Source organism: Cataglyphis hispanica, chromosome 18 (genome assembly GCF_021464435.1).
Source record: "Cataglyphis hispanica isolate Lineage 1 chromosome 18, ULB_Chis1_1.0, whole genome shotgun sequence".
Lineage (NCBI taxonomy): Eukaryota > Metazoa > Arthropoda > Insecta > Hymenoptera > Formicidae > Cataglyphis > Cataglyphis hispanica.
Window position 1 is genome coordinate 2,967,725 of NC_065971.1, and position 22,161 is coordinate 2,989,885.

The 22,161-nt window shown below is 34.4% G+C and overlaps 3 protein-coding genes across 4 annotated transcripts in view; all 3 read right to left on the bottom strand.

Moving 5' to 3' along the window:
* Nucleotides 1-9,986, bottom strand: part of LOC126856183 (uncharacterized) — a 59,540-nt gene extending 49,554 nt beyond the window's left edge. The window contains exon 1 of one of the 2 annotated variants that reach the window (XM_050604461.1): nucleotides 9,753-9,986. The gene's annotated coding sequence lies outside the window, so the exon portion shown is untranslated. The remainder of the gene's footprint in view (nucleotides 1-9,752) is intronic. The other variant, XM_050604462.1, reaches the window with a different exon arrangement.
* A 4,903-nt stretch (nucleotides 9,987-14,889) lies between these two features.
* LOC126856203 (probable splicing factor, arginine/serine-rich 5) lies at nucleotides 14,890-18,110 on the bottom strand. Its single transcript, XM_050604496.1, has 4 exons — nucleotides 17,683-18,110; nucleotides 16,829-17,101; nucleotides 15,902-16,256; nucleotides 14,890-15,273 (listed from the first exon to the last, which is right to left on the bottom strand). Exons 1-4 carry the CDS (start codon nucleotides 17,729-17,731, stop codon nucleotides 15,030-15,032), a joined length of 921 nt encoding a protein of 306 aa, XP_050460453.1. The 5' UTR covers nucleotides 17,732-18,110; the 3' UTR covers nucleotides 14,890-15,029.
* Nucleotides 18,111-18,755: 645 nt separating this feature from the next.
* On the bottom strand, nucleotides 18,756-21,772 carry LOC126856427 (uncharacterized). Its single transcript, XM_050604895.1, has 4 exons — nucleotides 21,571-21,772; nucleotides 20,947-21,315; nucleotides 19,931-20,342; nucleotides 18,756-19,346 (listed from the first exon to the last, which is right to left on the bottom strand). The coding sequence occupies exons 1-4, from the start codon at nucleotides 21,770-21,772 to the stop codon at nucleotides 18,914-18,916; spliced, it is 1,416 nt and encodes a 471-aa protein (XP_050460852.1). The 3' UTR covers nucleotides 18,756-18,913.
* Between the last annotated feature and the right edge of the window lie 389 nt (nucleotides 21,773-22,161).

Sequence of the window (22,161 nt, forward strand, 5' to 3'; positions counted from 1 at the left end):
AATTAATTAATATAACGAAGTTGACCTTGGTTAGCAAAATTACATCGAACGAATCGATAGCTGCAAGGCTTTTGGATTAACGATGAGTTTCGCACCAGAGTCATGCATTAATTGGCGAGCACCATCCTTTACCTGGTGTGCATTAATCGATCTTCCACCTCGTCAAACTATTCCAATATCATACGCGTAATTAAATTTGTCAAAACAAATACGGACGTTTTTTTTTCTGCAAGAAGTGCGAAAATTATTCTGCTAAAAAAGTTTCAATTCATCTTCTCATAGAAAATAAACTAATTTTTAACGCTCTAAAAAAATATAGAATTATTGATGTGAAAAAGTGCCCGCTACGCAATATGCACTAAATTTCGAGCTTTAAACTAAACTAAAAAAAAAAAAAAATAATGCTTTAATTCAAAAATTTTTACATTTCCACATTTAGTTCATGTTTATTATCCTCGTTTAACTTTCTTTCGAAAGATTACGCTTGTTCACGATGAATCGTTGTATAAGATTAGATGGAAGATTCCGCGAGGGATGCAAGAGAGGATAGGTGCATCGAGAGAAACACACTGCATCTATCGCGTTACGTAATCTTCTATATTTTCTTCTGCCTGCGTTGCAACTACTTTCAAGGATTTTATGTTCTTACACGTGAATATACTCTCGTCTCTTCACATGTGATGTAAGAGACAGAGTAATAAGACGACAGAGTAATGAGTTTTCTTATTTAGCGGCGAATCACGTAACCGATAGCTTGTCAATGCGTCAATCGAGAATAGTAAGATGAATTGCTTTCGCCGCGGTACGCGTTGAGATATCTTAATTGACACATTTGCAAAGTGCTAAAAGAGAATTCGCGCACAAGAGGCTCAAAGTTGGAGAATTCATTATACTCGATATAAAAATGGGTTGAGAATCACATTGATGGATATCATAAATGAGCGAGCATGTCATTTGATGTATACGACGGTTGTAAATGATGGTGCGTGAACTATAAAGTTACCGTTCCACGAGAAGTTATCCAGATCCACTAACGCCTCCGCGAATGAAATATAACGCGGATATTACGTCTCACGCGTCCAAAAGCCCACCTGCAGCGGAAGTTTACTCATGCGACTCTGTTTCTCTTTTTAAATTCAATTCGATTTCCGGTGTAGCAAGGACTTCGTCCTGCGACTTGAACAAAAGTTCGCGCGAGTTTCTCGGGTAAGAACTTTCTACGAATGTGCAATTGAGTTACTAAGAGTAGCGATACTCTTTTGTGAATTGGTGTCAGGCAACGTAAAAGCGAGCAACAGCTAACAAGCGAGTTACAAAGGCATCCGGAACTTATGGATTGATGACTATGGATTGAATATGCTCGGAATGTCTTAATCGCCATAATCGTCTCGGGAAACTCGTTGTATGAAGTCCTTCGTCTTCGCCAGCAGACAACTTGGCTGTGAAACTGCGCAAGTATAATACAATAAGGAATGGAGGAATGTGAGGGAGTAGCAATTATGCTCTTGTACGACATTTCGAAATATCGCCGCAATTACTGCTAAAATGAAACGTGTCGGAAATTTTATTCTTATAAATTGATACAGTAAAAATAAACTTGTATGATATTATCGTTATACACATATATTTGATCACGTTTATATTGTTTCTATTTATTTATTTATTCAATTATTTATTATTACATTATTATAAATTATAATTGTGATTATTATAAATTATAATTATTTTTATTATATATTGCCCATATCTATTTATTATTATTTTTATTATTATTGGTAAACACGAAATGTAGTTCTTTTTTTATCAGCTTTATTAAAATTGCCTACGAAAGGCTCGCATTGATGCGGAAAAAACGTGAACAATATATAATACATAAATAAAAGCATTAAACTATTCAGGTGACAAATTTACGACAAAACGCTGTTACATAGTAATTGTTTTATAAAGTGGAAAACAATTAATTACTTTTCGCATATGGATATGTGTATGCGTGTGTACATAGATATCACGTTTGATTTAAGTATCGTTATCATTAATGAGATATTCTCATTTTGTGCAATGAACGCGATTTATGGTATAATGCATATTTTTGCGCTTTTGTATGTGGAATCGTATATTCTCATATTTATCGCGGATATTTTCCCTTTGTTTCCATGTGACAATTGTTAGGATTACGTACTATATGTATAATGTTCTCCGCTTATGTACCCTTTGAATGCGTTAAATCGATTTCATTAATATCCGGTTTATCACGACTTTTCGCTGATCAAAATAGCTGGAGGATTACAATTAGCAACTCAAGCACGTCTCCTTTGTTTTCATTCCTTCTCTCTTTTTATTTTCATTCATCGAGCGCGCTAAATGTGCTCCAGATAAGTAGCATAACTTTGCTCATCGTCTATGTTTTTACCGTTGTTTCTTTTTCTGCAGTGATTTTTCGACGATATTTTTATCACGCGCGGAATTATTCTCTCTTGTAATGAAATATGCATATTTAGCTATGTCTGAAACACGTTTAAACCGTTTAATTTTTCCATATGTCAAATTTCGAGTTGTTTCCATTTACTTGAAAACGGTTCTCGCAAAATCAAAAATGTTATATGTTGAAAACATTTAATAACAAAGTTAAATAGGGACTCTCTCTTTTTTGTATTATTTTCCACGAATTTTTTTTTTTTTTTTAGTTCAATGACGAATTTATAACGGCATCCCTTTTCGTCGAGGTAAAATAGAAAATTGACGTTGAAAAGTGTCACAAACCATTGCGACATGTGCGGCGTTTTTGTGCCAGATGGGAAATTTAATTCTTGCTTAATTGATCAGTGCTCTTCGATAACTGGGTATAATTCTCCATTATGCGATTAATCGACGAAATGCTCTCCAAGAGTGACGGTGCCGTGGTCGTCTTTATGACGTCTGCGTGTTCCCAGAAGAAGGATGCGACCGTAATGAAATCAAGACATTTCGCGAACACGAAATTTTGTTCTATTATCGAAATCGAGCCTGACAAAATTAACAATAAAAGTTGCCACAGTTTCACATCATTTTTACGAACATGCGTTCTTTTCGCACGTCGATCAACTCGATCTAACGATTTTTTTTTTTACGTCCAACTGTCTTTACGAGCGCATCAAGTTCAACGATGTAATATTCAGGCGTTCTTCATTTCGTTGGTACAGTTTTACGATATATCGGTACAATTCGCCCTTTTTCACATAAACGATATATTTTTTAATGTTACGATAAAAAAAAAAGATATCGCGTTAATATATTATTTTGCAGCGGATAAAAATCTTCAAATCTATATACTTAAGAATGTAACAAAAAAAGAATATAATTATATTTATATATTCATTTATATAAGGCGTTAACTTAAATAATAAATAAATTAATTACACATTATAGCTCGTAATTAGTAGCTTTAAGAATAACTAAAACAAAGAAAGAAAGAGAGAGAGATTACATAACGAGAGCTATAATATTATCGGAGGTAGTTTTTACCATATTGCATTCTTGCTTATTTTTAATGGTTCAAATTGCACATTTGTGCACATTGCTAATGATAATAATTTCTACTTCTTACACAGAATACGAATGAAAAGCACAAACTGCTCAATGAATAAGTAAAGCGTCATTATTAGTGTTAAGAGTGTGCTTCGAATACGTGACGCTATTTATGGGCACAAAGTGCACCGTGCGTTCAAACCTTTGTCATCCTTGCACGGTCTCGTGAGCTAATACCCATTATTTTTTACAGGAGAAAAATTGCTAGATTATTATTATTCATCATGGTCTACTTTCATCAAATTATACAAATTAAGTTCTAGTAAGTGATTATGAAAATGCAGCGATAATGAAAAGAAATTACATATAAAGTGATCATCGAAGCATCTATCAATGCAACGTTTTAATTATTAATTAAATTTGTACGTCATAATATATTTATATTTAATATTTAAATTTATAATTCAAACACAGGATCACGGCTATCGAAAAAGTTTAAAAGCTTTTCTGCGGTAACATTGATAAACACATTAAATGGATTTTGATGAGATGTTCCACATCAGCCTTTTGCTTTTAAATCGCCTAGAACAACAAAGCAAAGTGAGTGTAACAAAGCAGAAGGCGAAGAGCTCCTTTACATACTCAATCTCCTGCCTGAGGTTTTCCCTCTTGGTAAAATAACAGAATATAACTCTCACTAAACTCCGATCCGTAGTTAAAGAATGGATGATCGAACCCGGAAATGAACGTGATACGCGATACGTGTGTGCAGCGCGGCCACGTGAACGAGCAATCTAAAGCCTAGACCGCGTGCCAAAAATAGAATCTGGGTTTATAGTGGAGCAATACCCCCTTCCTTTAAGTATCGAACGCAGACACTGTCACCCTCTGTAAAATGTTCAATGGAAAAAAGAAATTTTGCGCAATAGGTGTACTTTTAAGCTTTATCGAGAAATTTTTCTACTTTTAATTGATTTGTCCTCATTACGGATGAACGCTGCATTTTAAAGCGCGATATGGAAAGGGCATATGAGAGCGTAATAGGAGAAATCTTTGTCTTTCGCGTGAGAGATAATTTTCAGCGCAAAAAATGCGTTCGCTCGACGGATCCATTCTCAATTCTCAAACATCATTGTACTGAGAATTAATCTGCGGAATGAAATTCCGTTTAACTTTCCTGACAATGCTCGAACGCTTTATAAAAAGCTCGAAAGAGAATTGTTTCGCACAGGAGGATTGTTTCCGTCATCCCTTTAAAAGCATGGAAATCGAAAGTTCACGGGATGAGATTGAATTTTATCTATCGATTCGGAAATTTACATACATCAGGAGATTAAACTAGAGAATCGACACTCTCTCTCTCTCTCTCTCTCTCTTTCTCTCTTTCTCAACTATTGCAAACGGATTACGTAATAGAATTGCTAGTGAATGCCGTTCATATGGTTCACACTTTTTTTTGTACGCCCAAAACTTCATTCATAAAGATATATAACATTTAATCCGAAGAAGCTAAAGAAAAATTCTAGTATTTTCAAAGTAATTTTGCTTTTATCAATATGATGATATGTGAATTCAACGCTGTACAAGAAGTAAGACAAATATTTCATATTGTCGAAACTACAGCTGTTATACTCACAAGATGCTTCAATACCTGGCGAAATACACACGTCATATTATTTCGACATTGTCGATATTCGATGTCGATTTCTCTCTTGGATAAAAATATCGTGACGATTCATCCTATGTGTGCAGGGTAAAGTTTTGCACGAGGAAAAAGTACAAGCAAAAATATCGACCGGTGTACATTAAATGCGATACGTAAGAGTGCTCGAGGGTTGAAGCGTTAATAAGTAAACGACAACTAGTTCGAAACGACAACTGGCTTGATATGGCTCGTTTATGCGTGCGTGCTTGCGTGCGTCGCTTATTGAATTTGATTTGACACCACACGTTTTCCCGTATCTCTCGTTTTCGAATATCTTGCAATATCGCTCGCAGGTCGATTATCGCGCGTCCTCGACGATACGAGGCTATCCCCGTTAGCAGATTGTCGTGGGGGATCGGGGATTCGGGGATCACCATCGTTGATTCGACTATTCAGGCTAAAACTCTCTCCTATGAGAGATAAGAGGGTCTGTTTCGATTTCGTTTCTTTTTTTGCGTTTTTTTATGGTAACCTATTGAACACGACAACGATTAATGCTTTTTTTGTCACTCATAATACGTTGACGAAAAGATAAAATAATTCGATAGCACGAGAGAGAGATAATATTGGAGTCGAAATAGTGCGTAATCATCAGCAATTAAGATATTTTCGAAAATTGCGAAAAACTCAATTTTTAATATTATTTTAATATTATTTTATAATTCAAATATGCATATGATAAAAATATAAATAAAAAAAATTAAGAATAATCTCTTGCTATAGAGAAAAGATCTTGAGAAAATATTATTATATATTGAGAAAAAATTTTGTTCAAGATTTTAATTAACTTTTTTTTTTAAATATTATATATTGAGAAAAAATTTTGTTCAAGATTTTAATTAATTTTTTTTTTAATATCATTACTTATTGAGAAAAAATTTTATTCAAGATTTTGATTAACTTTTTTTTTTTGACAAATTATTATATAAAATTTAATGTTTCTTTGAAATCGAGTATTAAAAACAATAAAACCTGATAAATTATGTTTAACCACGCGATAACGAATTACTTAAAAGATTAGTATTAATGATAATGATGAAAAGAGAAGTGCGGATACTCAGCGAATCTGAGTAAAATAATTTTTCAAATTGTCGAACATTCTTGTTTAAAGTCCTTGGGAGCAACGCAAAACCTTGACTGACTTATCTCGCGCTATAATAGCAGCTTTCTAGTGCAAAACTTTGTTATGAAATTATACGTTTTGTACGAGAAACGACGAAGAAGTAGGAATGTGGTCCAGTCTCTACTTAGTGGCAAGTAAAGTTTTCAGTCTGGTGGAATTATGTTTGTCAATTACAAGTATACAAATCTAGATCTTAATTTCTTGAAATATGTTTGCTTCTCATGTTTCGTCGGTATCTTCAGAATCAATAGAATCAATAAATTTACGTATTTTATTATTTATTGATTTCTCACTTTAACTATTTATAGATAAATTCAGTTTTTAGATTTCAGCGTTCTTTCTTTCTTTTGCGGATCACGATTTTTATTTAGCATTGAATATACATGATGCAGATTTTTAAAGTGGCCGATATTATTTTTTTCCTTTCGTAAATAAATTTTAATTTTATTAAGATTTTAGGGGATTATTTTTTTTTTCATAGATGATTTTTACTTTAGAATAATAAAGAAAAAGTTGAAAACATATTTGATGTTATAATAATGGTAATGCAAATAACATGCCAGTATACATATACATATGCATATATATATATATATATATATATATATATATATATATAAATTTTATAAATAAATTTTTTAAATAAATATGGGATCATTCGCGCGTGCAGGTTTAGAATGAATGATGAATTGCATATTGACAGTTCGGTTTGTAACGCTGGTTGCACCGTCGAGAAATGATTGATTGCAATAGATATAACATATAAAAAATAAAAATGTTCCAATACAGCACAGACATAAGTTCGAAATAAAGCAATAAGGTAAAATAAGTGATGAGAGTGATTAGCGTAAAAATGGAGACGAGTTGGCGCGTATATTTGGTTTTTTTTCCACTAAGTAAGTCCAAGTGTAAAAAGTTCTTTTGTTTATGTCTGTTTATGTTTCAAACGTATCTGCTGTCGATCTTGGAATGAATATTTCCGTAAATGTTACCCTACAGGCGAAATCCCGATGATGGATTTAAATTTATTCTGAACTGCGGAAGTTAATTTCCTGGTGTTTAAGTACTTGTATGTACGCTGTCTATTTAAACAAATCTCTACTCTGCCATTATCTCTTTGGTATATAATTCTTCCCTCGAGAATTTGTGTAAATCGCATTACATTTAATAACGTTTTAGCAGATCGCGCGATAATTTTCTCGATTTTTTCGCCGCCATTCGCCGTCCATTCAACTTGGCGTGAATTTGGATTAAGATGGGATTCTCTCGCGCAAAAATAGAATTAAAATCGTAAAACGGTTCCCCCATTCATATACGCAGCTGACTGGCGAGTGCGCGTATCTGCATGAATACATTGTGTGTACGATGGCGCGCTTTTCAGAATTGGTAAAAATCTCGAACCCGTTTTAACATGTTTCCCTTCAAACGCGCTTTCTACGAAGCGAAAATTCCTTTCTCGCAATTCTTTATTTATCCCTTTTGAGGATGCGCTGCTACGCGTCTTCGTGTTTACTTAGAAGGCAACAGCAATGCAATTGCATCGAAGAAAGGTGTATAAAACAATTCTGGATAACAATGTTGATGATTGTTACTGAAGAGAAAATGCATTTAGGAAATTATTTTTCTTTTCCAACAATAATATTATTAATAGAATGCTTCACTTTAATTCTAATTAAATTCGCATATAAAATATGTATGTCCTTTTGTCTTTGCAAGAGATTTTATCTTCTTAGTACAAACATTTTGTTACTGCTAATAACATTTATATTATTTACTTAATTAATTAGCAAGAAATAACGTCAAATTGCGTCATTGTCACGCGACGAACAAAGAATGTCGTCATCGTTCTCTTGTATCATCGTTGAGTTTCCTGGTTAAATTATGTATATATATTTAAAGAGATCATATCTTCATTTAAAAATAAAATTATTCAGCTATGCATAGAGACTCGTTAAGCGTGAGATTTTTAATCTCATTATCTTTCTTTCATTTAAATCTATTATTTAATTATTCATTTTCTTATCGCCAGTGAAAGAAGTCACTTTGCGGAACATGACTGATTAGATTAGGATATGGAAATTTGTCACGCGAGAGAGAATTCCCGCTTTGTCTTAACCGAAATACGTGTCATATGCGATGTGGGTGGCAGGTGTTATTATCGCGCGTCGAATTCAAACGAAATTCAATGCTATTGCCATACGGGAATGGCGTTCGTATGATTGGCGAGGCTAGACTGGATTAATAATGCATAATGCATATCTCTCTATTTTTTAGCGCCATCGGCTTATCTTTCATAACATGCATGCAAGAATAATTGTCATAGCAAATCGCTCTCGTGTTAGTATCGATGGAGCCTTTTCGGAATGATTTGCGCCTTCGAAATAAACGGAAACGATTGTTCATCCGCATAATAGTTTATCTTCGCGTAAAATGCGGAAAGAAAGGAAGCTGAGCATGACACGCATACCGGATCAAATTTAAATTTTTTATCACGAATAAAAGGAATCAAATTCCACGAATATGCATATTATAATTTGATTCCTTTGTAAGATAAAAGTGAGAAAAATAATATATTTTTTATGTGTTTTTCTAACGTTATATTAAATTTACAAAATGTAATTATCTTAGCTGAAAAATTCATATGTCAAATTACTTCAGCAAATTGATTTCCTCTTTGCGTTTTCGATTATATTCCAAAATAAAAATTTAAATGACTAAACTATATTATACTTAAAATTAGATAATGAAATTAATAATTGTGATCAGGCAACGTAAAAACAATTTAAATGTAAAATAAGCTGAGATAATGTATATCACTTTTGTTGTAAAGACATTAATCTACCGATCAAAATGATCAATTGATAAGCAACTGATAAGAGACAATTAAATTTAAACGACTGATAAATTAATTACAGTGTAGACGCGTCTTTAATTTACGTTGAAAGCTTTTCCCTCTAATAAAATTATTCACTTTAATTTTGATGCATGTTGATGCGTGTTGACGGCATCTTAATTATTTTCGCGCCGCTAAACCGTCGCACTCTTTGCATTTATAAGTAGCTGTAAGCATGCAAGGGCGTATATTTATTAGTCGTCAGATTATTCTGTTTTAGAAAGACACATTTCGTTTCTTATGACTGATTAAAGTGATACGCGCAAAGTGCACGTTTATTGCACTCCGTCAATCAATTTCTTGGCAAAGCTGCAAGTTTTGTGATTGATTTCGAAGAGATTGTGCTCCGAGTTTAAGGTCCTTACTTTTGCGAGGACCATCGGATGATGGTCTCAAAAATGCGATTTACATGTAACTGATTAAAATTTATCAGCGGATCTTACTTCATCCTAGATCCATATATCGATTATTCTCAATCGATTATCTCAAAAGCAGCCGAATCATTAATCAGCATATCGTCGACTTACCTAAGGTTGGCTCCTCGCCGATTTAATGATCGGGATGCCGCACTTTCGTCTTCAACCCTTCAATCATTCGGCAGTCGAGACGGATCACTCGTCGGAACGATTTGTCTAAGGCAAGGTCGACGATTTCATTCAGCTCTCAGAAAGATGATAAACACACGAGAGCGTATTTAGCGCGATGCACGCGGGTTGGGTTGCGTCGCGATGCCGCGTGCAGACTAAAGAGCCCGCCGTCGTTTTCTCCTCGTTCTCCGGCGGCGTCCGAGGGAGAGTATGCGGACGCGCCTGCCAACATCGGGTTGCCGCCGCCGCCGCCGCCTCCTCCACGACATTCAATCTCTCCCCCTCGATGCGACGCGGCTTGCCAGAGGACGCTGCCGCGGATCCCTCGTCCACGTGGTGCGCAAACGTCAACCGAACATAACGTCCGTTCGCCGGTCAACGACGACAAGGACAACGGCGATGACGACAGAGATGAAGACGCCGAACATTGTCGAAGCGGGAAAACGTCTCGCGTTGCGTTTCCTATCGTCGTCGTTGCCGTTCTCGAGAAAGCGTGATGCAGCCCTACGATCGATCCGTTTTCTCCCCTCTCGATATGTGCACCGCACGGCGGGACGCGACGCACCCGCAGTGAGTGGGACGAGCATAATGCTCGGGACAATACGGCGCGACGATAGTGGACGAAGGGTGGATGGTTCCGACGCGAAGGTCCCGCGGAGAAGAAGGGGGATGGAGAAAGACGACGGGAAAGAACGATCGTTCGTAAATTTCGGTCTAGGGTTCACGGGCCAGTCAAGTCGCGCGACTCTTGCCATCATATGTAATCGTGGAGGAAGATAAGAAGGAAAGAGAGAGAGAGAGAGAGAGAGAGAGAGAGAGAGAGAGAGAACGAGAGAAAGATGTGCGATCATATACAGGATGTTTCATCAATCCACCCCTTTTATTTATGAAAAGAGATGGTGCTATGAAGTTATAAGGAATAAATATATTTATCATTAAAAATTTTAAATTTTTGATGATGATATTTTTATTTCCGGGGAAAATTCTTGGAGATCGAGGATAATTTAAATTGCAACATGGGACAACATAGGTATCAAATTTCCGGTATTTTCGAGGGCTTTCCAAAAATAAAAATACCATCATCAGAAACTTTAGATAGACTTTTATGGTAAACGTGTTTGTGTCAATTTCCTGACACTATCCCTTTTCAAAATAAGAGGGGTAAATTGATGATCTGAAACATCCTGTATGGACACAGAATCGAGTCGCGCTCGGTCTAAAGAAACTCAAGTCCTTCGTAAGTAACGAAAGAATGTTGACTTTGTTTTTATCAAGATGTAATCTCGTATCAATCGCACTTCATCCTGTCGCGCTTATAGAACTTATATAGCCATTAAGCTGAAGAATAAAGAAAATGACGTGAATGCTCTCACAAGTACCTATACAGCGTGATGTACTTACGTTCTGAGTGGGTCCTAACAGTGTTGTTTGGATACTCTGTGAAAGATAAACCATCCGCTGTAAATTAGATTTCCCACAATTTTGTCGTCTATTCGTACTCAGATGCTTAAATTCGATTTAAAACCTCTTATAGCTTGCATGTAAAATGTAATCAATGCAGAGGAGATAGTCTAAAAATGAGAGTAGTGCGAAAAGTGTACTATTTTGCAAATATCTGATAGATAAAAATTATTTTTTATTTTCCTTTCTCTTCATTTTTCTTATTTTTTTATGTATTTGTTAGAAAAAGCTCTATATTTCTCAGAAAAAAATAACGAAAATAAATATAAAATAAAGTTTACGATAAATGTTTGAAACCGCAACTCTAAAAAGAATAGTCTCGAATAGGAAGATAGGAAGTAGTGGAAAGAGGAGATAGATAATAGCCTGATATATATTTTGAAGCTTAAAAGCTAGGCAAGGTCACGACTCGATTCAGTTCGCAAGTGCAACGGAAACATCCTAAGTGCGAGCTTCCAGATGCAATTGAACGAGAGTTGTGTCGTAACTTGCAAGCTGGACTTACGTATAATTTTAAAGTATTTGTAACAAAAGTTCTATTGCGCGAGATTCTTGATGCGTAGCTTTTGATCGACGAGCATAAAGTTATATAACGTAATGAGATACTATTTCATAACTATATAATAATGCACAAATAAAATGATACAAATAATACAAGTATTTAACTTTGGTTAATATATAAGCCTTTTAAAAGCTAAATTGATTAATTTTATTAAATATAAATTTATAAATTTCTTAATTTTAGATATTAAAGCATCAATTATTTACTCTATAATATTAAAATCAGAAAAATTACAAAACATGAAGTTGTTTAATTTGGCTTCTGAAAAGTTTGTATTGTATCAATAAAAACATGCTAAAAGCATATATTTCTTATCACCCATTTTTTATCGAAGAAGATCTTGTACAAATAAATAATCAATAAGAGACTTGCAATGTGATGGGTAACCGCAAGTTTGAAAAAATAAATTTTATAGAGAGAAAAAGAAAGAGAGATTATAGTTACTATGTTACTAATTTAATTTTGACAAGTGAAAATTACATATTGTTTACTAAAAAAAAAAAAAAAAATTTCTCTTTCTAGGAAAACTAATTCTATCTATCGTTGTTGGAAAACTTCACAGCTTGAACTTTCCCCTATTCTTTTTCATAAAATATATAAACATAGCAATTACGGCGAGCCTGCAAGAATGAAGGTATCTTTTTTTAACGTTACAGGAAGAAATTTCGTTCGAACCGCAATACTAAATTATAAGATTTTTTCTGCGTGCAAGTGATTCTATTTTTAAATAGTATTAAATATGTTATTTAAATACTTGAAATCTTTTCAAGATTTCTGAAGAACGAATTTTGTTTCTCTCTTATAGTAACTGTGTTTGATTTTATGGGTGTAGCAAAATTAAAAGTAAAATATCGTGTAATTTTTTTTGTAATGTACATCAAAATTAAAAAATTTTTTTTACATTATGCCTTTAATATAACATAAATTAGTAAAATATATTTAAAGTTTCAGTGCGCGCGCAAAAGTTATTTATATGACAATTTATAAAACAGTTTAAAACATCTATATTAATTCACAAATTAGAGAGAAAACGAGAGAGAGAGAGAGAGAGAGAGAGAAAGAGAGAGAGAGAACCAATTCATTTCATAAATTTAGCTTAAGAAATTAGGATATGTAAAAAAATGCTAATTTATTTTAATATATGGATGAAAAAGTTTGCGCGTAATTTTTCGTTTTAATATAATTTAATATACAGTCAAACATTATAAAAGAAAATGTTAAATAATTTATATAGTTAATAAAATAATATTATTTTATATATATATATATATATATATATATATATATATATATGTATTTGAATTGATGAAATTATGAAATTAAAGAGGCACTGTTGTTACCTGTTTGCGATAAAGCTGTAAACCATCTCGCGCAATCTCAGTGTGTTGACACGGAGAGCGGACCGAACGGTAGATTCGCAGTTATTCTGCGTACTAAGGGCTAAAAATTCCGCAGATCCTGCGTTTATACTTTGCGGACACGCGCGTGGGTGATTATCCCTATTGGGACAATCTCTGTGTTTGTCCAATTAAGGGCTATCCCTTGCTGCCATGGCAATTGTAGACAATTTCCGCAATCTGTAAGTCGACCTTATTTTCCCTTTCCGGTCTTATCGCACTACAGAGAAATACGTTGATATCTCGTAGTATACTCTCGATATTTTCTCCCCGTGTCTCTTTGTCACGTGTGACACGTGCACATGGCGAATATTAAGATCTCCTCGGGGGGCCTCCACGTGATTTAACTAATAGCCAATTTTGTCTCGTCGCTCGCGGGTTATTTGTTCGTAAGATGAAACTACCTACTGTCTATATGAAAAAAACGCCCGCTTTTATTCTATGGATTCATATCCTTGTCCCTCATTTCTTTTTATTTTCTTATACTGGCGTAACAAGAGAAGAAAGTATTTTGAAAAAAGTAAGATGATTCAAAATATTATCTGTTTTCTACACCTTTTTTTGATTACAGTAAATAATTTGTACTTTAATATTCGTTCTTCTCTTTACAATTTTTATAGCCTTTAAATAAAAATAAAAAATCGTAGGAATAATTTTACAATAAATATTAATTAATTTAATTACATTAAAAATTTTCAATTTCTTTTTAAAGATTATATGTACTTTATAGGCAAATTATTCTGGTAAGCAATATTATGAGCCAGAAACACTTGTATCTAATTAAAAGTGTATGATATTAATTAGTTGTTTGTCATTGTTTCATATTTATTTTTCGACCTACATTTCCGAGAGAATTTTTAAGCCAGTATTACCCTAGTTTTTTGTGATAATTATCGTTCTTTGATAAATTATTATTACGTGTTCGCGTTTTTCCTGGCATCTTCATTGACGACCATCCATCTCCATTGCTTTATCCTCTACTAATATAAGTAAGCGTTAAAAATTGTACCAGAGCAATATCTATCTGATAAAAGCTTTCACGCGGGATTTACAGTATCTTGTAATATCTCTATCCTGAATTGCTGACGGAATTGATTCCAATTCACACGAAAGCGTATGAAGGGAACGCGTAATTGGAGGTTCCGCTGGCGAGATCTTCGGATTCCACTTCGATATAACGCGGATTACGTGTTTTACTGCCGCGTGATCGGTGTGCCCGATGCTTGTATCCTACTTGCCAGAAATCGAAACGTAAGATATCTTCGAGACGCGAAGATATCTACGACTCGAAGATATCCTGAAGAGAATTTCATCCGACCATTGGCATCATAAATCCGTGAGAGAAATTTTCCGAGCAATCTTGTAAATTCGCAAAGTCGTAAAATAATTCTTTGCTTTGACCTGTAGCAGTAATTTTGAAAGGGGTTCAAGCGTTTTAAGCTAAAAACAATTATATATATATCACTTTTGATCGAATATTTTCGATTCAACCGAAATCAAATCTAACACATGCTTCTCCCAAGATTCGATAAATGATGGTTATATGTTTGTAAGATTGAATGACGTAACTGGATTTTTATTCCTGGATTATGAATTTTATTATTGCATCATGCACGTTGAGACTAACCACGACCATACATATTTACATTGTATCACATGTTTGAAATTGTAAACGAATATCAAAGTGTAACGAAATCGAGTGATTCTATACAAAATTAATTTTTCTATCATTTATTAAAGTTTTAATATTAAACGAAAGCTATTTTTAGAAAAAAAAGTTGCAATCAAACTCGATGCTTAAGATTTCGTAATGTCAGTTCTCTTTTTCTCTTCGTCGTCGTCGGTTTCGTCCTCGTCGACGGATAAATCCGAGCCATTTTCTTCAGTTTTCTTCATGGATTGCCCCTCGTCGGACTGGTTCGATCGCGTGGTCTTTGGCTCCCTTTCTATATCGTCCGCGTGAATATTGCTCTTTCGATCGTTCTCATCCATCTCGTAATCGTCCGCCTCATTCTCGGCAACCTCTTCGGAACTCTGCGGGCTGGAAATCCCTTTGACCGTTTTATCACGTTTCTAGACTTACACTGTGGCACAGAGTGCAAACACTCTGAGCGATTATGACGCTAGACTCTAATTATTTTGCCTAACAGGGACAATTATGTGGAGATAAAATTAATTCATCGATCGTACGATGACGCGTATTATTAAAGGAAAGTCAATCAAACTTATGAAGAATTCATATTATAGATATTTTATTTTCTATTTATATTTAATTGATTTTTTAAATTATTTCTATTAATTAATACAATAAATTATTATATTAAGTAATATCGTATTATATTATTCGTAAATTTATTTTAATTTTCTTGGCTATTTGCTTATAAAAAAGTCAAATAGCAATACAAGTGTTAAATCAAGTTTACTTTTCGTTTTATTATTAGAGCAGTAAGCTTTCGCATTTCTCTCATAATGATTTCTTTTTTTTTGAATTTACAATTTATGCTTTAATGAATTTACAACTTTATGCTTTAATTTATAAAACTTTATGCTTTGTGCTCCAGGTTAATCGCGTTATATTACATGAGATATTGAGAACGTTATTATGAGAATTAATACGCAGACTACGCATTATTACGCATGATTACATATGAGCTACGTCTGACAATTACCTGCTGTATCTACTACGCGACCTGCTCCTACTCCTTCTCCTCCTGCCCCTCCTACTTCGACGTCTTCTCGAGCGGCTTCTCAATCTTCGACCCCGTATTCTACTCCGTCTTCTTGGCCTTCTTCCCCTTCTTCTCCTTTGCTCTTGCACTTGGAGATCATCTTGCTTGGTTGGGCTTTCGCGTTCCTTAGATAAAGCTTTATCGCATGTATTAATTCTGTTTGTCCGCGGATCACTTTTCATCAAATCCGAGGATACGCGTAGAACTTTATACGTAGAGTCAGAAGGAATGAGATAGCCGGACTCGACAGCAAAGTCTAATGCCTTTTTAATGTACTTTCTCACCTTTCTCGTGTCTGTCAAAGGAAACATGTAAAATTTATCCGAAACAAAAAGTTATTCTAAATAAGTAACTGTTTTCATATATCATCATATTTTTTCTTTTTTTTTTTTTTTTAGAATGCAGTTATTGTAATATCTATATAGATATTAGACATAAAATTGTTATTGGCAAAAGATATATATGTTATTTAATTTTTAATAGATATGCATGAAATTGGATATAAATTATTGGCTGTGACATATACTGTCAAGTATTACATTTTATTAAAATACCGTATTAATATAATTATCGTAGGATATTTTGCGACGTAATAAATAATTTTCCTTTATATCTTTTAATCATCGATATTGTACGGAAGCAAAGGAAGTGACGAAAAAGGAGGAAGGAGGAAGAGGAGCAGAACGCCCGGAGTGTTTATTAGTTACAGTAGGTAATTGTCAGATGTAAACGTTCATACGTAATTGGCGTAGTCTGCGTATTAATAACGTTCTCAATATCGATGATCAAATCACTCAATATTATAATTTAAGTCGCATATGCAGGCAGCGCAGCAATTGATAACTACTTGATCAATTAACTTCGTACCTTTGCCACCCACGAATTTCTGCAAGTACGAGATCGGCCGATCTCTGGAAGTAGGTCGCTTAATGCGGCGCGCTTTCGAGACCCTACCGTTATCCTTGCGCACTCCATAGCCCATGCTCCTGCTGGCGATTCGCGAAGTATCCGCGGAATCTACGACTTCGTCGTGGTACACGTTCTCTTGGTTGTAGCAGCGACACTCGGTCGAGAGAGCACGTTCCGCGCCGAGGAACTTGTAGATTAACTCGGGAATGTTCGGCTTGCGGCGACGAGGTTCTGTACAGAGATTACATTAGGTTGAGTAGATATTTACTTTTGTATAAAGAATTTTAAATTTGTCCTGTTTAGAATTATATGGAGATTTTTCTTTTTAATTAAAAAAAAAAATTAAAAGAAACATATTGACGCACTATACTGATTAATGCTGGTATAGAATATATTATTATATTATCAATATTAAAGTTTCGTTTTGAATACAAATAAGCTGCATATTTAATACTCTTGAATACTATTAAATAATACAAATTAATTCATAGCAGATATATTTCTGGTTTTACGTATAAAAAGGGAATTTAGATAATTCTGGTTTAATGGAGCAAATTGTCGGTTTACAGCATAAATATAATACTATGAAACATTTAAACATGTATATATGGTTGATTAGTATGTATATATCAATAAGTATAATAAATAAAAATTAAAGTTAGAAAAGTGAAATTTTGCCCATATTATATCGTCAAAAAAATATTTAAATAAAACTTGTTGCATGTTAAGTTAAAAAATATATAGAAATGTTGAAAGAGAGACAAAAAATAAACAAAAAAAACTTTTTTTAGTGCGTCATAATAATCACTCACTCGTTCTTTGATGGCTTTGAATATTTCGATGTCTTTTTATGCGAACCATTTTGTGCTTACTGTTGGTTTCGATATTTTCCTGCTCTTTAGATGGCGTGAAAAATTTGCTTCCCGATTGTTGAGCACATCTACCTCAATTTTTCGAATTTTCTGGATAATTAGACGGTCATGGCGTGGAATTTCGTCTGCAAATTTCCGAGACATTGAAGATTTGAAAGGAAATATCAACCAACGGCGTTTTCCGTCGGCGGTTTCCTCTTCTCTTGTCTTTCCCTTTTTTTCTTTGTTTAACAATACAAAGTCATTTGCGATCGTTCGACCAATCGATTTATCATTGAATTTTTTAAATAAATTAAATGCAACATAGCATTAAATACAATAACTCTTTGGCTCCAATCAGCCAAAATTTTTTTCGCGTTTTACGCATTTGCTTTTTAATTATAAATTGGGTTCGATTGCAATAGGTTTAATTTTATTAAGACCGAAATTGATACATAGATTTGTAACGTATTTAAGAAAAAGAAAAAGAGAGAAAAAGAGAGAGATTGAAATGTTCGACACAATTTGTCTATTTAAATTAAATTGGCAATGATTTCGGGTACAAAATAACGATAGAATATTTTTAGTACATTTTGCAATCAATAATCCAATATCGTATAATCTCTTCTCTTCAATATGAGCAAAATTGAAATTGAAAAATTCCTCGATCTGAATATCAAAAAATATCTAAATTTTATTAATTTATTTCTATAGTTCTTTCTCTAAGTAAAATTTATAAAATTTATATTGTCAATTAGTATATAATTTACTATATGTTAACGAAAATTAAAATTGAAAAATTCCTCGAATTGAATATCTTTTTTTTATAATATTAAAAATACACCTAAATTTTATTACTTTATTTCCATAACTCTTCTCTAAGTACTATAATAAATTAAATCTAGTACACTACATTAACATAGAGTAGCATTTAAAAAGATTTTAATAAAATATATATCTGCATATATTAGATAAAGAGAGTTTTCTCCTCTTAAAATAAAATTTTGATCGAAAAAAATTACATAGACACGTGCTTGCGAAATAAAAATGTAATTCCAAAATAGATCTCAAAAATAGACGCACAGTAAATACATTTGACAAACGATGAATGAGACAAAGTATAAAAAGGTGAAAAGTTTCTCTCTCATTTCTAAACGGAGAAAAGCATCGCTCGAAGTGGGCGTTCAATTCCTTAAGCATCCATTTCTCTGATCGTGCCGTTCGTGTTATGTTCAACACTCGTCTCATCAAATTTTTCGTCGTCGTCGTCGTCGTCGTCGTCGTCGTCATCCTCATCGTCCGCGGCGTTCTTGTGCTCTACATTTTTGCGATTATCATCGACACTCATCCCGGCCTTCGGTTTCTCCTTCGAGTCGTCCTCCTGACTCGACATCGATTTTCGCCTTTCAGTAATTGTCCCACAATTATCTTCATTGTCTTTATACTGATTGCGATCATCGTCGTTCGCGTACGTATAATTTTCCTCGATTGGTTCCAAGTGATCGTTCTCAGCGTGTTTCGAAGACGAAGCCGTGCGACGTCGTTTGACCGGTTTTCTGACATCCTCGTCATCGCCTCTTTTCCGCTGTTGTCCCCGCTTATCGTTGACCACATCGTTGAATTTGCTTAACAGATATATGATCTAGATAAAATAAGTCTCTCCTACGACAGAGCATCCTCTGGCAAAATGTATTGCGTAAGGTATAAAATAGACGAGAGTATTTTGCTATTCATGAAAATGCAATGTAAAACGGAAGAAATTTAATTTTATCCTGACATAAATCTTTTTATTTTCTCGCTTTCCTTAAAATTGTGGAGGCGCTCATAATACGTTTATTACAAGAAGTCTTTTATTACGTGACAAATTATTACGATTCTTATAATCCATTTAAAATCATTTACTGCTGTTACCCAACAGTATTAGACACAATAAAACGATACTTTTGACGATACATTTATAACAGACAATTATTTGAGTAATGCTAAGAAATTTTACGAGAAATTATTTTACTATCATTTTTTTTTTCCAATACCGAGTAAATAATTTTTATTGCTCACACATTGATACGTACAATTAATGTAATAGAATAATACTTATCGAATAATACTACGAGGACAATGAGGGTTACTTAGATTAAAACTTATAATGGAAAAATTATACAAAATTAATAAAATTATCATCTCCTTTGTAATAGAGAAATTGACCAACCTCTTTCTTTTTGCGACAGTTTTTGGCTTGTTTTTTTCGCGCAGCGTCAATTTGTCGGGCGATTTTCTTTGGTTGCTTTCTTTCGCGCTCAAACTTCGAGCAGGACTTTGAACGAAAGGTCTTCTCTTGGACCTCGTCTGCTCTTGGTCTACGTCGTTACGCGGCCTACCTCGCGGAATTCCGCGACGCATCGCCTTCCGGTCGCCGATCGTTGTCGGCCGCGTCTCCCCTCGTCGCGCGATGCGTCGTCTTTGTCGCGATTCGACGTCGGCTTGTCTCGTGCTCCAAGATCCCGTGTCCAGGGTCGGGCATACATGGAGCACGTTACCTTGTCGATCGGCCGGGATCAGGTAACCGGATCTTACGCCAAATGACAGTGCCTTGCGGATGTATTTTTTCGCCTGTCGCTTCCCTGCAACATGGATATCATTTGTTGGGCACGACAACTTGGCTGTCATCCGAGAAGTTTAACCTCGCGGTCAAGAGCGCTTTTACATACAGCGACTTTTAACAAATTCCGCGGTACGGATGCATCAAATGAGTCATTATACACGTTCATTTGACTTTTTTCAATGCCTCCGTCGCGGGATGCAATTGTATCCGTTCCTGTATCTTTGCATGAATATTATCATCTTATTATCTTTATAATATTTATATATAAAATTATAAACTATCAGAAAAAAGACTTAAAATTTGTCAAAATGTAATTATAAAATTACAAAAGATTTGTTAAGGTTTTTAGAATCTTCTTCTTCGTTGGAGACATAAAAAATTATATAACATAATATATAAGAGTAGAAATTATTTTATTTATTTCGATAAAATCCGAGAGGGGATAAATTTATGCAAATATTTAATATAAATTGTAATTATATTATGAGGATTATATTGTAACTATATTTTGTGTTTCTATAAGAGAAAAGTCTAAAAATTCATTTATACTTACATATACGTATACTTATATTGAATTTTTATTTTCTAACCGATAAAAGAGAAACTATACTTCAAATGCGTACCTTCCGCAATGCCCGCCTTGATGTAATTGTTTATAAGCTGCACTAGAGACTTCTTCTTGAAAAGCGCTCTTGCGCTATTGAGTGAATTCGCTAACGCGATCGGTTTCATTGAGATATTGGACGCGCTGCTGTTGGCGGAACTCGTAGACGCCGAGTTATTTGCAGCGTCCATCGACTCTGTGAGACTTTCAATGGACGTGGGTCTAGATTCCATCGCGTACTCGGGCACTTGAACGGATTCCGGGCTATCACCGCGGTCGACCACCTCGAACGGAAGCCTTTGCTGCTCGCGATATTTCTGTATTCTTCGACGGGGTGTCCTGAAGCGTTCCGGCGATTGAAAGCGTTTCGCCTCTACGACGACAAATGTACAGTAACGATGTTAGCTTACACGCATCTCTATCTAGCTGCGCTAACACAATTTCAACTCCTTTTATCAGTTACCGATTACATGCGGTATATATTATAACTGGAATAAAATTCTCAGTTTTAAGCTCAAACTGCGGCGCTCGAGATTAAAATATTTGACAGATAGACGAGTAATTCTCTTTTATGTCTGAATCTATTGCAGTTTATTTATTACATTGCTATTTACTGTCGTGTAATAACATCAGTTACAGTTACCTTGATTGTACTTATCGATAGTGAGGAGCTCGTAAACCAGTTGGGGTATACTGACGGAATCATATGGCTGCCGTCGATGCGGAGTGTTTGCGCGTTTACGGCGCGTTGATCTAACGCGAGAACGGATATCGGGACGCGATACTCGCTCCGTTATCCGCTTTTTCTTGGCTCGCACTTTCGCATTTCCCTTTGACGACGCCATTATTTGATAATGATATTTCTCTTTCGGACAGCGAGTCCGCGTCGCAAACCGCGCGGCCGCGTAGTTGGCCTCGATTTCAGATAAAAATTGAATGACGTTTTTTCGTTGCTCTATCCATGTGAAAAATAGCGGTAATCGCGGTGGATGTAATTTCGTTTTAATTCCGTTTTGATGTTTCTATGCAATATATATATATATATATATATATATATATATATATATATATATATATTAATGTTGCAATAATTAATCCGCGCAGGAATGTAGATCGATAATCAATAATCATAATCGTTTTATATTTGCAATAAAAAATTGAAACTTGGATGAGATACATTCTCACTCGCATGGTATTACGCGAGCACACGTCTTATTTCGATGCCCCGAATTTC

Bases quoted from the DNA above. Each gene is read 5' to 3' on its own strand.
- LOC126856203 (XM_050604496.1), bottom strand. From the start codon at position 17,731: ATGGTTCGCATAAAAAGACATCGAAATATTCAAAGCCATCAAAGAACG. The intron at 17,102-17,682 runs GTGAGTGATTAT...ATCTCTGTACAG, and splicing joins TCAAAGCCATCAAAGAACGA to AACCTCGTCGCCGCAAGCCG. The intron at 16,257-16,828 runs GTACGAAGTTAA...TTCCTTTGACAG, and splicing joins GAAATTCGTGGGTGGCAAAG to ACACGAGAAAGGTGAGAAAG.
- LOC126856427 (XM_050604895.1), bottom strand. From the start codon at position 21,772: ATGGCGTCGTCAAAGGGAAATGCGAAAGTGCGAGCCAAGAAAAAGCGG. The intron at 21,316-21,570 runs GTAACTGTAACT...ATCGTTACTGTA, and splicing joins TATCGATAAGTACAATCAAG to CATTTGTCGTCGTAGAGGCG. The intron at 20,343-20,946 runs GTACGCATTTGA...TCCATGTTGCAG, and splicing joins CAAGGCGGGCATTGCGGAAG to GGAAGCGACAGGCGAAAAAA.